The 16,560-nt window shown below is 32.3% G+C and overlaps 3 protein-coding genes across 3 annotated transcripts; all 3 read right to left on the bottom strand.

Moving 5' to 3' along the window:
• Positions 1-7,029: 7,029 nt before the first annotated feature.
• TRIADDRAFT_57288 (uncharacterized protein) lies at positions 7,030-8,458 on the bottom strand (the record flags this gene model as incomplete). Its single annotated transcript, XM_002113610.1, has 2 exons — positions 7,030-7,622; positions 8,083-8,458. The coding sequence occupies 2 exons, from the start codon at positions 8,456-8,458 to the stop codon at positions 7,030-7,032; spliced, it is 969 nt and encodes a 322-aa protein (XP_002113646.1).
• A 1,621-nt stretch (positions 8,459-10,079) lies between these two features.
• TRIADDRAFT_57289 (uncharacterized protein) lies at positions 10,080-11,476 on the bottom strand (the record flags this gene model as incomplete). The annotated part of the gene is made up of 2 exons (XM_002113611.1): positions 10,080-10,672; positions 11,107-11,476. 2 exons carry the CDS (start codon positions 11,474-11,476, stop codon positions 10,080-10,082), a joined length of 963 nt encoding a protein of 320 aa, XP_002113647.1.
• Positions 11,477-13,629: 2,153 nt separating this feature from the next.
• Positions 13,630-14,915, bottom strand: TRIADDRAFT_27275 (uncharacterized protein; the record flags this gene model as incomplete). Its single annotated transcript, XM_002113612.1, has 3 exons — positions 13,630-14,207; positions 14,450-14,467; positions 14,546-14,915. 3 exons carry the CDS (start codon positions 14,913-14,915, stop codon positions 13,630-13,632), a joined length of 966 nt encoding a protein of 321 aa, XP_002113648.1.
• Between the last annotated feature and the right edge of the window lie 1,645 nt (positions 14,916-16,560).

Below are 16,560 nucleotides of genomic sequence, written 5' to 3' on the forward strand. Positions count from 1 at the left end.
TATTCATTCCAGTGAAATATCCTTTATTTTTGATATGGAAAAATTATAAAATCGTTGTATATTCCATTGCATTTCTAAAGAATAACATTGATAATATTGTTTTAGTTTAATAAAACTCAATGGTCATGTTCAATGATCGACTAATTTAATATTGTGATTTAACCGCAGAGCATCTATTTGATACAAAAAAGCTATAAATGGTTATACTGTAGAAATAGATGATCGGGATAGTCGCGTAATAATTCAACCTCCAAGATTACCCAATAATTGTTAAAGGCAACAATTTTAACGTAACATCAGTTTTATCAAGTTTCGTAGCAATCGTTTATTTTCTATTTTTTAAATGATGTAAATCATTCGCATGACGACTAAATCACGAATCCTAATTTCTTTCTAGTTTTATTAAATATAAAGTATTTTAATGTTATTTTAATCAACATTATAAAATTCAAAAACTTTCACCTAATTTCAACGTGAGAATTGTGACTTTCTTCATTTAAGTGGAATATTATACCACAGTTTAATTTATAATGATATGATTTGTATCTTACAGGAATCGGAAATGGAATCTCTTAAACAGCAATTTGTAGAAAAGGAATTAGCATGGGAGAAAGAGGTAAATAGACAATTTAATGATTAAAAATTTTTCTTGTATACTAGCTTAATGTGTCTGAAGTAGTGTAACTCAATAAAAATGATAATACAGATGGCACCTAGTTGCAGTTTTTAATCTATTAAATCCAATATTGAATTGCAATTCTCTATAATGGAATATATAGAAAGAACTGCTAACTCTTTCCCAGCAACAAGCGGCTGAAGAAAGATTAAATAAAAAGTTATCTGAGGTCAATATTTCTTAATTGTCTCTGTACTCTAATGGTTATTTTTAGTATGGTTTAGTGAAAACTCTGAAGTAGAAGATAACTGCTATATTGCTTTATGCCTACTTTTAGCTTCGAAAATCTCATGAAAGCGAGCAACAACACTGCCTAAGCGAACAGAGACTTTTATTTACCGCTCAATTAGAAAACAAAGATAGTATTATTAAGGTACAGAATCTCTCACTAATTTGCCATATATTCTATCTATATTGCCATGGATTATGGCTATTTCTGTTATATTCTAATTGTTTATTTGTTTTTAACTCTCAATAAAATTATTTTTGAATGATAGAAAAACAGTTTTCTTTCACGCCAATTTATTCAGATTCCATTAGATCTCTGGAGTTTTAATTTTATTAGTAAAGTTAGATAATGAATTTAATACTTCATATAATATTGAATAAGGTCCGAGAGAATGAAATTGCTCATGTTCGAGAGCTGTTAAAAAAACAAGAAGAATCAACTAGAGCTTTAGGTGAAAAACTACGAGCACAAGCAAAAGAACAGGTATGTTTAGCCTTCTACTTTTCTAATTCCTTGACTGTTGACCGGTAAGCGATGAAATCAATCTTTACATTCTCGTTGGTGTTCCTATGAACTTTTTAATAACAACATGATGATAATTGCTATCAAAATCTCTATAATTATCTTTAGTTTTACTGTTTCTAGGCACTCTTTATCGCTATTTTCACTTATTCTTAAAAGTATTCGCAGTAGTTGTTTGTTAATTTCCATGATGGCTTTAGGCATGATAAAACTTTCAAACTGATCTTGTAGTAAAGAGGTAGAAATAGTTCGCGGCTCATTTCGTACTTTCCTGTTACTTCAGTTGTATTAAATCTACTTCAACCATTGCCATAGTTAGAAGCAGTTAAAACTGTTGTACCCAACTTATATATCCATAAACTACTGAATATTCCGCAGTATTGAGTAATCCATGATATGTCGAACGATTGAATAATTTTTTGCTTGGTGTTAAAATTAAATAGTTCTTGACGGTTTAAAGCCCTTTTATAGAATTTATATCTAACATTACGTACTTGATCAATAGATTTAAATAATCTTTGCAATAAAAATATGCAGAACATTTGCTAAAATTAAGTGAATCTAATGCTGTCGTTATGATAAATGAAAATATTGACTAGATTGAATCTGCTATCAACAAAGAAAGGGAGAATAACGAAGAGGATACTAAGCGGCAATTAAATCGAGAATTAGATGCTGCAGCTAATAAATTTACAACATCATTGACTCTGGCAAAAGAAGATTTATCTAAGGAGCGACAAAAAATTCAAATTTTAGAACAAACTATCGCTCAACAAAAATCCGTAAGAAATGCTTAGCTACCTGATAGAAAATACCTCTCTGTTCATCCTATAATATTAATTAGAGTATTATTCCAAATAATTTCCAACAGCAATAGTAATCATCGGGCTTATTTTAAGTTATATTTATCCTTTCTGTTTAATAGGAAATTCAGGAATTATATTTAGAGAAAGAACAACTCGAATTAGATGGTAATGATAGACTTTTACAAACCGAAGAAAATTTAAGAAAGAAATTGGATGCTCAACTTGAAGCTGCTCGTGATCAGTTCCAATTTGTAAGTTATGACTAAGCATGAAGTCGCTCTTTCGGTTTATTTGAATTATGTCGATTAGTAGTTAGATACATAATAGTAATAATTTATTTTAAGATATAAAGTGCGCTTAAATTACCTTAATAACTAGAATAGATTTATTCAATTCTGGTATTTTTTTTCATTTTACTCAAGGAAAAAGAGCGTGATATTGAAAGAATAGTCGATGAAATGAAAAAGAAACATTGGAAAGAAATCACCGATTTAAAGACTGATAACCAAAATGAATTGAAGAAATTGGGAAGAGAAAAATCGAATGTAGATAAAATTGATAAATTGATAATGAAGGAAATCGAAGAAGAATGCAAAGAATGTTGCCAATTTCTTGGTTTAAGCAAGTCTTGGCATAGTGAGGAAACTGATAATGTTAACATACAAGATCGAAAGATCAATGCACTGGTTAGTTGATGATGGATATCATTCTGATATTGCCATCTTATGGCTTAGATTACAGTTCAAAGGTGTTTGTTGATCAATATATCTGCATGATATTATGCAGCAGCTTAACGCAAGAATTCTAAATTTCTACATGTAAACTCATTGATCTGTATTACTAAACTGTCGGTAGCTTAAAAATCGTAAACTTCTTCACGATCATACCATTCTATTTGCGGTCAGTTGTTAATTATCATGATTCGGTAGTTGTATTCAGTAGTTTAAGCATCGCAAACACTACAATTGCCATACCTTCCACTTGCAATTAGTTACTAATTGTCGTGGCTTAGTTATTATAAATTTCACAATAGCTAAAATTCTGCAATGCTTATTCTTAGTCGTTAAACTTTTGCATGCTAACATAAATAATTTCCTATAATATTCTTCTCTATATACATATGAGAATTAGCACAGTCTTGTGATACGTATGATTCAAGTGAGCGAAATAGGATAGATTTCGAATAGCTCTGATTGTAAATGATTCACTTTTCCATGCATTTATGTCGTAGCAGAATTAGTTTTGCATCTCACTGAACTTTATCTAATATTCCAATCTATAAATTACACAATTTGATTCGTTTTTAGGCAAATTTACGTCGATGCAATGAAGATTTACGTCAACACATGAGCAACCTACAGCACAAATTGGCATCAGACAATAAATTATTAGAGCAAGCTCGATTAGAAAAGGTACAAGTATAGAGTAAACTTATACAGTGGACATGAATATCTCACCAATACAAAATCAATTTTAGAATCGGTATCTCTAGATTCTAAACTGAATGCAAGTTTGCTAAATATCATTATTTCTATATTATAAAATAAAAATTTTATAGATTTCCGAAAGGCAAGCACTTGAAAGAAATTTTGAAATTCAAAAAACTAAGGAATTTGAAGCTTTTCGGGAACAGTTAGTTCGGGTACGACGGTAGCTATTTTGATATTGAATACTTAAGTAGCTGCAAATAAAGGATTTAAATTAATACTATTGTAGATATCCATGTCTTAAAATCAGATTTAATTGTTCTATACTCTAGGATCATTTAGAAGAAATAACAAAACTGCATCACGATGTTATTCGTGGCAAAGATGAGGTAGAACTACGTCGAGACTTAAAAGAAAAGGTAAATTGTTGCATGAGTGTATCTAATTATATTATAATCTGAGAGCACTGAGATGTACATCTTTCCCAGCGAGGCTAAAATTTCATTTAAAAATTATCTTCAAAGCTTTTAAAGTACTCTCTTCTGCTGTTATTTCATATTTAGGAGCTAAAAATCAAAGAATATGAAAGAGAAATGCAGAGTTGGAAGGAGAAAACAAGTAGAGGCCTGAAATTAAAATTTCAGCATGAATTTGATATAGAGATAGAGCGGTAATGACAATGCTATTGGAATTGCAATATCAAAATATTTTTGCATTGATCTTGCTATAATATAAGGAATAAATTCTCATATGGTCATAAAATGCTTTTAAATAGGCGCATGAAAGAGATTCAACAACAGCAAAACATAAATTTAAGAGTGAGCTAATGTCTTAATTTGCGCATAGTGGTGCTAGTGTAGTAATTCCACTTCGTAACCATTGTCAACGTTGGCTTTTTAGGTTAATGTTAATAATAATGAGAAACATGATAGCAGCCATATTAACAACAGCTACAACTCTCATCCATCAGCCAATACAAGCTATATAAGCAATACTAGTAGTTCTACTAGCCCAAATACTTCACGGCAAGAGAGTACGGCAAAATTATTACGGCATCTACAAGGTCGAGTAAAAGAATTACGCCAAGCAAATGAAGATTTGAGGCGTGATGGCTTAGTTGGCTCAACAAACAATTCTGAGGTAAATTTCAACAATTTTTTTATAGTAAATGGTTATACTACTTGATAAAGGTAAAGTTATTACAACTATCCTATATTTACTGCAATTATCATACTATCATACAGGTAGAAAATAGAGAAGGAAGTGGTGAAGTTGTCCAGCTTCGTAATGCCATTCCGTTGTCAGAAGATAAACCTCAGCGATCTTCAATATTATTAAATCAGAAATTGGAAGAATTAAATAAAATGCAAGTAGCTCTGCAACAAAAAACTAAGGTTAGTAGTAAATTTAAGCTCAATCTTTATATATTAAATGTACATAATATTTATTTGATCATAGTTATGCCAAACGATTAATTCCTTATTAAATTTCTTTCCATTATTCATTTTAGGATCATTTGGCCCTCGAACATGCTTATTCCGCGCTTAAAGAGAAAATTTCGTGATGAAAAATCAATAATTATACCAGTCAAAATAGAAGCCAAAACGCAGTAGATCAGTGGATTGGCAATTAAATATTATCCTCTTCAGTCAGTAGTACTTGATAATTTAAATAAATTATTTATACCTCGGTATGATATTACTATTTAATTATATCATATTCGAGTACGCTATTTTATTATTATATCGGATTCCTGTCACTATACTTTCTTGATTCTTAATGATAATAGGAAATTATTTTATATCCAATGCTACCAATAATTGAAAAAAATCCCTCAATAGTAATTAACTTAACTTTCTATGATGTTGTAATAAGTATAGTAAAGATTATCTGTTTATATTCATTCTGGAAGATGATTATTTCCCGATAGTTAAGGTTACCAACATGCCACTCAATAACATGTATAAATGCTGATTTTATTTCCTTTTGACCATACTACCCATAGGATAGAATATGTAAATAAGTAAGTTACCCTTTAATTCATTACTGTTTCAAGATCTAGCACAAGTCTTCGAGATCATACATTTGATTTAGGACTATTAAAGTGATAAGATTTATTAAAACAATACCAATTATGGATGTTTTTATTCAGCGCTATGAAGTACAGTTATGAGAAATTGCCTATATATCCGAATAGAGTTGCTAAAGTCCTTACAAGTTTATGAAGTGCAAAAATCGAGAAATTTCTTTGCTGAATATTTGCTAAATATTGAATAAATCCTTTTAGCAATCTTAATCGCATTATTTCACGTTTACGTTCTCGGTATCAAATAATTTTTGACTTAAGATAGTGAAATTAAAACCAGAAGTCATGATGGAAAAGTTGTAACTAATAGTTGCACTGCCATATACGTGTATATTCACTTAGATAGCTGTGATACTTTAATTTTTCTTAATTAAAATGGTACAGTATGTTCAAAATCTTAAGTTCCGATCGAAAAGTCGTAAGTAGTATTTGAACCGCTATATTTCTTCCAAGCGGTTTTACTACCTAAAATTTTCTCAGTTAAAATGTTACTGAACTCCAAAGATACCAAATGCTATATTTAAAACCTTAAGTCATATATATAAAATTGTCAATAGTATTTGCAGCGCTATATTTAGTCCAAGCAGGTCATAATACTTTAATTTTTAATTGAAATCTTATGAAGCCTTGAAGATATTAAAAGGTTGTATTTAAAAGTTGTAATGAATATCTGCACCGCTATATTTCCTCTAAGTAGCCAGAATATTTTAATTTTCTTGAATTAAATATTATTGTTAAACCCTAAAGATACCAAAATGAAATATTTAAAATTTGAAGTCATAGATAGAAAACTAATGTAACTGATAACGAATATTAATTATTAATATTATTATTGTAACTAATATTTGCATTGCAACATTTCAGCTAAGCAATTATACTACTTTAATTTTTTAATTGAAATATTAATAAACATTAAAGATACCAAAAATGATATATTTAAAATCTTAAGTCAAAGGTAGAAAAGTTGTAAATAGTACTTAAACCGCTATATTTACTTCAAGCTATTATAAAAAATTAATACTTCTTAAAAAAATGTTGTTAAACATTAAAGATACCAAAAATGATATATTTAAGACCTTAAATCATAGATAGAAATTTGTAATGAATATTCGCACCGCTATATTTACTCCAAGCAGTTATACTAGTTCAATTTTTCTTTAATAAAATGTTATTAAACCTGAATGGCATACATTCTTGAGTGAGAAAGTCAAATATCTGTATCTTACAGTAAAAGCTGCATTTTACTTTTATCGAGGTAAAGTTATAACAAAGTTGGTAAAGATCTATGGGGATAAATTAACTAGTTTTTGACTAATATCCCATAACATCTTTGCTTCAGTTTCGTTAGTAGCGGCTTCTGATGTTTCATAAATTTCACATTCTTCAAAGAATTGACCAGATACAGATTGAAGACTTTTATCGACAGCAAGGCAAATCACTGTTTGTGCTCCTTGACGGGCATCTCTTAAAACTGCCGATAGCATCCAACGCAAAGCTTTATTTATAAAAGACGGAAGTTGCAGGTAATCTTCAAAGTATCGAAAAACCTCTGTCATAACTACTCCAGGATGTAAAGAATTTATTGTTACAGAAGTACCTTTTAATCTTCTACTCATTTCGAATGAAAATAAGACGTTGGCGAGTTTACTATACGCATAGGTTGTTAGGACAGAATAGGACTTTTCACTCATAAGGTCGTCAAAATTCATGCCGGGTACCATGGTATGAGAGCCCGATGATACAACGACGATTCTGCTTGGTTGTGATTTCTTGAGTAAATCTAATAGCAAATCTGTTAATAAGAAATGTCCGAGGTGATTAACACCTATCATCCTTTCGAAACCATCTTTAGTTGTATCTCTGTAAACAGGTCCAACTGAAAAAAGAAATGCAGAGTTGGTAAACTTAAAAGATCATTTTAATTCGGCTACTGTAGAGGCGCTATCTTAATGTATTAATCTAAGTTAGAATACAGATTGTAATGTCTACTTCAGCCATGTTACAAAAGTAAGTTATCTTTATAACTACGCTCTATATCCATATCAAGTATAACGACTGCAATGTATACTAGCATGATTGGCAATTCATTTATAAACTAGTATCCATTCTATTGTCCACTATCCATATTAGAATTACTATTTTAATTGTTCTAGCTTAACCACACGGCGTAATAATTTTAGCTTAATATACAAATATGTGCGTTGTTTTATTCTAAACATTTGCATTCTAATAGCTGTGATGGCTCTATGCTACAATTTCAAGCATTCTTTTAAGCAGGTAGCGTAGGTTTCTATCGATTGTAATAGCTGTAGTCCAAATAGTTTTGATATAGTTACCTAATCCAGCATTATTGATTAAGACATCTAATCTTTCCTCTTTTGCATAGATATCCTTGGCGAATTGTCGCACAGACTTTAAGGAACCTAAGTCTAACATCATTAAAACTACGTTATTACTACCGCTAGTCTTTTTTATATCTTCTATAGCTGCTTCGCCACGCGATTTAGATCGACAAGCACAAATCACTCGAGCACCACGTCTTGCTAAATCGATCGCCGCTTCTTTTCCAATTCCAGTATTAGCTCCAGTAATAATGACAGTTTTTCCATCTAACCTTTCACTTCCTTCATATTCCAATCGTCCATAAATAAAGGTAAAATATCCGTAGATTATCATTGCTAGCACAATCATGAAAATACTAGACTTGATCATTATGGGATTGAGTTATTTGAGTTATGAATTCTTAGCGAACCAATGGAAGAATAATGATATTTTTAATTTCTATTTCAATGACTAAAGAAAAGTAATTTTATGTTGGATCATGCACTAATCGTAAAACTACTGATGAGGACTTCAAAATTTCGCGAATATCTTTCGATAGAGGCAGATGCCATCCAGAAATACAGTTCATTAGACAGATCCGATTACAAGATCATATCTAATCGGTCGGGAAAGACCCTAAAGGGAATTGTTATAGCTTTGATCAGGGAGATTTCTCAACTTCACCATGAGCAAAATGTGTGATATAAATTTTCGTTTCAAGTCTATACTATAGCGAGATAATTATATATGTTTCGATCTAAATTAACTTATAGTTGTGTATAACATATACAGTACGCAAATATTTTACCACATTATCAATAATAAATAAATATACTATGTAATGTAATGTAGTGGCTAAAGTTGAGAATAACGGAAAGACGGCCACCTGTTTTGGTCAGAGCATGGACTACTAGATAGACTGACTTAATACTGTATGTTCCTGGGACATTCGCTTATGGTAAAAGTAGAATTTACCTTTATGCTTAAAAGGAAGATTTATATCTTCTTGTTTTCATTTGTAAACTTATTTCTCCCATTAAATTGGCCATCTTAGTACACATGATTCATTGTTTTAACCGTTCAATTTTGACCCATATAATGAGTATCAATGCTCTAACCGCTATGGAGTCGATTTCCATGTTAACGCATAAAAGACAAAACATGGCCCATACGTATTATGGATTACTACAGATCTAAGCCACTGAATACAACATATTGTAGTTATAGCACATTTTATATTAAAGAGAAAACATGACCCATATTATAGATTATTGCAGATCGAAGCTACCAATACTAATATTATATTGCCATGATTTTAGTATAATCAAAGCTTGGTGATATTTTAACTTAATGGCAGCAATTATCAACAGCACGTAGACATTGCTCTCACAACACAACGTTTGACAAGAGCTGTTGAGTTACAGACCTCCAAGGTATAGAATTTCTTTCTATCAACAGATAAAATTGAATGGTTGTCTAAATGTTGCATGATGTTATGTACAACAGAAAAACAGCGATAGCTTATGCATCTGACGATGAGCCGTATCTGCACTATACTATAGTGATCAAAGCGTCATCTGCAGCAATCGCTAACTTATACTGTAAGCATTTATGAAGGGTCTTTACCTTTCCAGAATCAATCATGATAATCGTTACAGAAAAATAGAGGTGACTTAATTATCATTCTGGAATAATAGGTTATCGTAGATTTATTGATGTATATTTAATGTGATCCATTGACTTGGATATAAGCGTACTTGCATATAACTTCATTTTTTGGCAGCTACTTAATGAAATAGCTGGATTAATCATCAATCCAATTCGAATACAATATTGCATGGTAATTGCTATACAATCATTTTACGACACATGCTTTAAAATCTAGAATTTTATAAATCTTTGTCTAGTTTACCTAAAATTCTATCATTTTACATTTTGCAGTAAGGTACTGTGTATAGCTATGCGAATAGGCGTTAATAATAAACTTCCAGCAAGAATGGTTTCTAATGATTTAAGCAGATGGATTAACTAATTTTTCACTAATATCCCACAACATCTTTGCTTCAGTTTCGTTCGTAGCTGCTGCTGTTGTTTCAGAAATTTTACATTCAGCAAAATATTTGCCAGATACTGATTCAAGATTCCTATCGACAGCAAGACAAATCACTGTTTGTGCTCCTTGACGGGAATCTCTGAAAAAAATTGACATTGTCCAGCGCATAGCTTTATTTAAGAAAGGTGGTAATTGAAGGTAATCATCAAGGTGTCGACCAAGCTCTGTCATCACGGCTCCCGGATGTAAAGCATTTATTGTTACAGAAGTACCTTTTAACCTTTTACTCATTTCTAATGAAAATAGGATGTTGGCAAGTTTAGAGTACCCATATACGCTAGTACCAGAATAGGATTTTTCACTCATAAGATCATCAAGGTTCATACTAGATACCATCCTATGAGCGTTGGATGAAACAACGACGATTCTGCTTGGTTGTGACTTCTTGAGTAAATCTAATAATAGATCTGTTAACAAGAAATGTCCGAGATGATTAACACCCATCATTCTTTCGAAACCATCTTCAGTGGTATCTCTGTAGGCAGGACCAGCTATGAGAGAAATACAGAATTGGTCAATTTATAGGATTATTTGGACGTAGTAACTCCAGAATAGCTAACTTACTTGGAACATGCAATACAATAGCAATAATACAACAATAATTTATCTTTAGCTCCATCGTAGGTCTATACTGTACTGTACAATGTACACAATTCCGTATAGTATACTCATCTGTGTGGTATTCGCAAATTCTACTTACTAATTGCTATCACTTAACGAATTAGCATAATGATGCTAGCTTAATATGTATGAGTTACGCCATTTTGAACTTTTGTATTCTAAAGTTGTGCTGGTATATATATATAGTGTGGGCGCATGATTGAAATTGTATCGTCGAAAGCAGTTTCAAGAATAGTGATAAATGCACTAAGTGGATGAGATCTGCATGATTTCTATTGCAAACAAATACAATGAGGGTTGTTACCTAATCCAGCATTGTTGATTAACACGTCCAATCTTTCTTCTTTTGCGTTAATATCCTTAGCGAATTGTCGTATAGAATTTAAGGAACCTAAGTCTAACATTTTTAAAGCTACATTGTTATTGCCACTAATATTTTTGATGTCTTCTACAGCCGCTTCGCCACGCGATTTAGATCGACATGCACAAATGACTCGAGCTCCACGTCTTGCTAAATCGATTGCCGCTTCTTTCCCGATTCCAGTATTAGCTCCAGTAATAATTACAGTTTTTCCATCTAATCTCTCATCCCCTTTATATTCGCATCGTCCGTGTATGACGAAATAATAGATTGCAATTGCTAGAATAATAATGAAAATTCTAAACTTGCTCATGGTGGAATTGGGTTATTGCTGCTATGCAAAATCCTGTACAATACATAAAGAATAAAAAAAAATCAGGTTGATTTCTCATTTCGTGATGGAAGCAAGGAGGAAAACAATTTAAAACTTGCGTAGTCTATCGTTTTATCGTGGACACTTTACTGGTATCTTTACAGTACAGCACAGTTAAATCAAGCTATCAGGTATATTCTTAAAACTTGAATCAGGTGGCGTTATTTTCAACTTCAGCACGTGTAAAATAGCAAAAAATACAGTAGCATCTTGTCCAAAGTTTTGCATTGCTACGAGATAATTTACAGTGCTGTACCTACGTTTTATCTACATTCATTTATATAAATGAAATACGTGCAAATGTTGATTATAGCATGATGTATAGTCAAGACATGACTGCAATTTCTTATTACCTGTATGCTGTAGAAGGGTTAAATTGACGACGATCAGCTTCGGAGGGTAGAAACGCTGATTATGTAAATTGGAGAAAATTACAAGCTCGTAGCTGTCGAAGGTCCATTTAAGGTATAGTACTGACTGTACCGTATTGCCTACCTGTACGTAGGTGGTATTAGCCAATAGCTATAGTAGTCTAACTGACCGGTATCGTTTAAAGTAAATACAGCTACGGTTACTACTGCACTTCGCTACACAAATAGCCCTCGGCCTCTCAGTTATGAGCTAGATTACTGAGTTCCATCAGCAATGGTGGCTACTGTATACGTCTTTTTCCAGTTGCCGTTGTACAGAGGCAGCAGGTTATATACAGTACTTGTACAGCTTATTTACCGCATATTTATTCATTGCATTTACTTCTGGTTAAACTTGTGCAAGATAGAACTAGTACAACTATTTTCTGCTTTTCTTTCTATCCAGCTAAAATGCAGCCATACAGCTGTAACAGTTAAACTGTTGCTTGGTAATTTACTTACCGTTAATAAAATACACTTGTACAAGAAGGAATCCGTAAAACTACTACATTTTCTTCTCTTCTTTCTATCCAGCTAAAATGCTGCGATATTGCTATTCTGCTCTTCTTTCTATACAGCTAAAATGCAGCCATACAGCTGCAACAAACTGTTGCAGGGTAAATTGCTTACCGTTAATAAAAAACACTTGTACAAGATGCAATTAGTAAAACTACTACATTTTCTTCTCTTCTTTCTATCCAGCTGAAATGCAGCGATATAGCTACTCTGCTCTTCTTTCTATACAACTAAAATGCAACGATGCAGCTGCAACAGTTAAACTGTTGCTTGGTAAATTGCTTACCGTTAATAAAATACACTTATTACAAGATGCAATCAATAAAACTACTGCATTTTCTTCTCTTCTTTCTATCTAGCTGAAATGCAGCGATATAGCTACTAACTGATGCTTGATGACATTACTCGATTAAACATTGCGTTCAAATTTAAATAGTTAATCATAATTATAATCAAAATATTGCATGGGTGTTACTATGCAATTATATAGTATAATCTGAACAGGTTACGTATATCATTTAGTTGAATTACCTACATGAAAATGAATTACTAAAATAGCACATTTCCTTTATTTCAAAGATTGATAATAGCTTAGATAACAAATAATTGTAAACCTAAACAGGAAAAATTGAATTTTGAAAACATGAAGAATCGTATTATAATTAACTAATAGTCACAGTAACGAATGCATGTATTTGTTGTATAACATTATCATGAATGTAAGATAAAAAAAGGTGATATTATGATCGTGATCGCCTACAAAAACTCGTATATAATGGTTTCTTCGCCAAATATCTGGATAATAGTGGAGTGTAGTAAAAAAGTTACGATATATTACATTTCATAGAGAAAGCTCTGCAAAAGGTACTGTACTGTAGTATATTGCATGCATGTATTCATAGATAAAATTTTGAGTATTTGAAATAATATGCTATCCATATTTTATGTTATACTAAATAGTCTATCTTATACTCCAAAGTTTTAAACTAATGCTAGTAATCATTTATTCCTAGTTAATGGCATCTCACGGTATGAAGTATAGATCATAAATGTATTGAACCGAACCGAACCTTTCTCAGGTCTAGTATGAACTTCTAGAATCTACAGATTCTAGATGTCTACGCCTACACTATTAATAAATTTCGAACAGAAAATACCGATTGCAATTTAGGTAGATAGATTAACTAATTTTTCACTAATATCCCATAGTAGCTTTGCAGCAGTTTCGTTCCTAGCAGCCGCTGATTCTCTCGAAATCTCGCAGTCAGCAAAATATTTACCGGATACTGATTGGAGACTCTTATCGACAGCAAGACAAATAATTGTTTGTGCTCCTTGACGGGCATCCCTTACGAAGATTGATAACGTCCAACGCAAAGCTTCAAGTAAGAAAGGTGGTAAATGTAGGTAATCTTCAATGTGTCGACCAAGATCAGTCATTACTGCTCCAGGATGTAAAGAATTTATTGTTATAGAAGTATCCTTTAATCTTTTGCTAAGCTCCAACGAAAATAGAATGTTGGCGAGTTTACTGTGCCCATATCCACTAGTACCAGAATAAGATTTTTCACTCATAAGATCTTCCAAATCCATTTCAGATACCAAGGTTCTATGAGCTTCCGAGGTTACAACAACAATTCTGCTTGGTTGTGATTTCTTGAGTAAATCTAATAATAGATTTGTTAATAAGAAATGACCGAGATGATTAACACCCATCATTCTTTCGAAACCATCTTCAGTGGTATCTCTGTAAAAAGGTCCAGCTGCAAAAATTAGGAAGTAAAAAAGTTTATATGTTATACGAGTATACGTTAATTATGCGTGCCCTATTCCGAACCTTAGCCAGTATAGTCTATACTATAAAATTCTTAACCACAATAAAGTCAATAGGAATAGCTTTTTCTATTGTGTTAAAACTACTTCTACGGTACAACTATTAAAGCATTAACAATATTTTAAAAGCATGTTTCTCTCTAGATACGCGTACTATAGTTTGGGCAAATGACTAAGTTACTGTTAGAGAAGATAGCGATTGCAATATGAGATATAATGTTTACCGACGGTTATGTGTAATGATTATTACCTAAACCAGCGTTATTAATTAACACGTCTAATCTTTCTTCTTTTGCGTTAATATCCTTAGCGAATTGTCGTATAGAATTTAAGGAACCTAAGTCTAACATTTTTAAAACTACATTGTTATTGCCACTAATATTTTTGATGTCTTCTACAGCCGCTTCGCCACGCGATTTAGATCGACATGCACAAATGACTCGAGCTCCACGTCTTGCTAAATCGATTGCCGCTTCTTTCCCGATTCCAGTATTAGCTCCAGTAATAATTACAGTTTTTCCATCTAATCTCTCATCCCCTTTATATTCGCATCGTCCATGTATAAGGAAATAATAGATTGCAATTGCTAGAATAACAATAAAAATTCTAAGCTTGCTCATGGTGAGACCGAGTTCTTAAAGTTCTTAATTCGGAGTAATTCTACCAATAAAAATGCAATACAAAATCGATTACATTTTACAAATAGATTTCAGTGATAGTCAGATAAGATAACTATGGAGTGGATGAATCTATTCGTTTATGCAGCAATTCATTGAATCATAAATACATTAAATCACGTTAATACAGTAGAAGACATGTCTATAAAATGTCTTGTATGCAAGCATCCTTTTAAAATTGAAGCTCAATAGACCGATCGAGTAAGAGTGTCCTTACATAAAAACTGAATGGATGATGAATATTTTGAATTATGCTGATATATGAGTATCTACACCAATGTACAGTATGGTATGTATCAATTTAGTAATATATCTTATATCCAAAAATCAATCGAATAAAAGGTAATCACTGTACAGTACACTGTATTTTCAGTTTAGCAACATGTGAACATTTAAAAATAATCCATTCTCATGGATAGTTGGATGTTGCTATGCCCTATACTGACTGAATACTTCCAACTGTATACTTCCCCTATTGAACATTATTTCAACTACAAGCATTTGTAAATCAAATCGCTCGCACGCCTAGCACTTATAAAGTAATGTTATTTGGTTTTCAGTAAAGCGACTCTGCTTTATCGATGAGACGCAGACGACAAGGACTGCCCTTAACCATGGATTACTAGAAGAAGACCTGGACTTGTCCAGGGACTACTTCCTACTCTTCTAAAGAGAGCGAGAGAGAGAGAAACGCTGAACGATCGAAATGTGAGACACAACCTAACTTAAACAACATTTACGGTCGTATATAACTGTTTTCAAGTAGAGTTTAGCAATAGACAATAAGATTCAACGTAATACTACTTAATTTAGAAAATCAGTCAGTTCAGAATCGACCGTCTGCACACTAAGGTACTATCATAAGGAAGTATTTAGCACAATCGGTTGACGAGGTGGGGCCTTGTAGTAGATCATATCAAGGTAAAACATACGATGATGCGGAGATAAACACTGAATATTTTATTTTAAATGGCAAGCTTTTCCTCATTGAACATCATTTTAACTGAAAGCATCCATATATCATATCCCCTGCATGCTCATTTGCTCATTAATGATCTATAGTACATACTGTACTACCCAATACTCTCTGAGTCGTACTTTAAATTGTAAACTTTTCCTTATTGAACATCATTTAATAACTCGAAAGCATCAGATCACCTGCCTAAATTGGTCGGAAGCAATATTTTAGAGCTGGAGGGCTTTCTTGAGGCTGATTTAATGCAAAGTGGCATTCAATATTGTAGCAGCTTCCAATGGTTTCCTTGTCTCACAACTTAAGAGCTCTATGACGTAAGCTAACAGTGTTGTAGGGCCCAACAGTGCTCCAACCATTTGTTTCTTTATAGTAATAATTAATTAATTAGTAATAGTACCCCATGCATAATTAGAATATGCAAAGTACTTTGTACTCTTCTGGTATCTGCATCCGGACGATTACCTCCCGGACAACTGCCCTCGAACATTGTACAATGTTCATTTCTAGTTAAATCACTTCGATTAGATTTAACAATTTCATAAGCTATCTCGCTCAATGACAATAATTTCCTAGGTAACCCTCCTTTGCGGAAGGCAGATCGATTGCATCATC

Source organism: Trichoplax adhaerens, genomic scaffold (assembly GCF_000150275.1).
Source record: "Trichoplax adhaerens TRIADscaffold_6 genomic scaffold, whole genome shotgun sequence".
Classification (NCBI taxonomy): domain Eukaryota; kingdom Metazoa; phylum Placozoa; class Uniplacotomia; order Trichoplacea; family Trichoplacidae; genus Trichoplax; species Trichoplax adhaerens.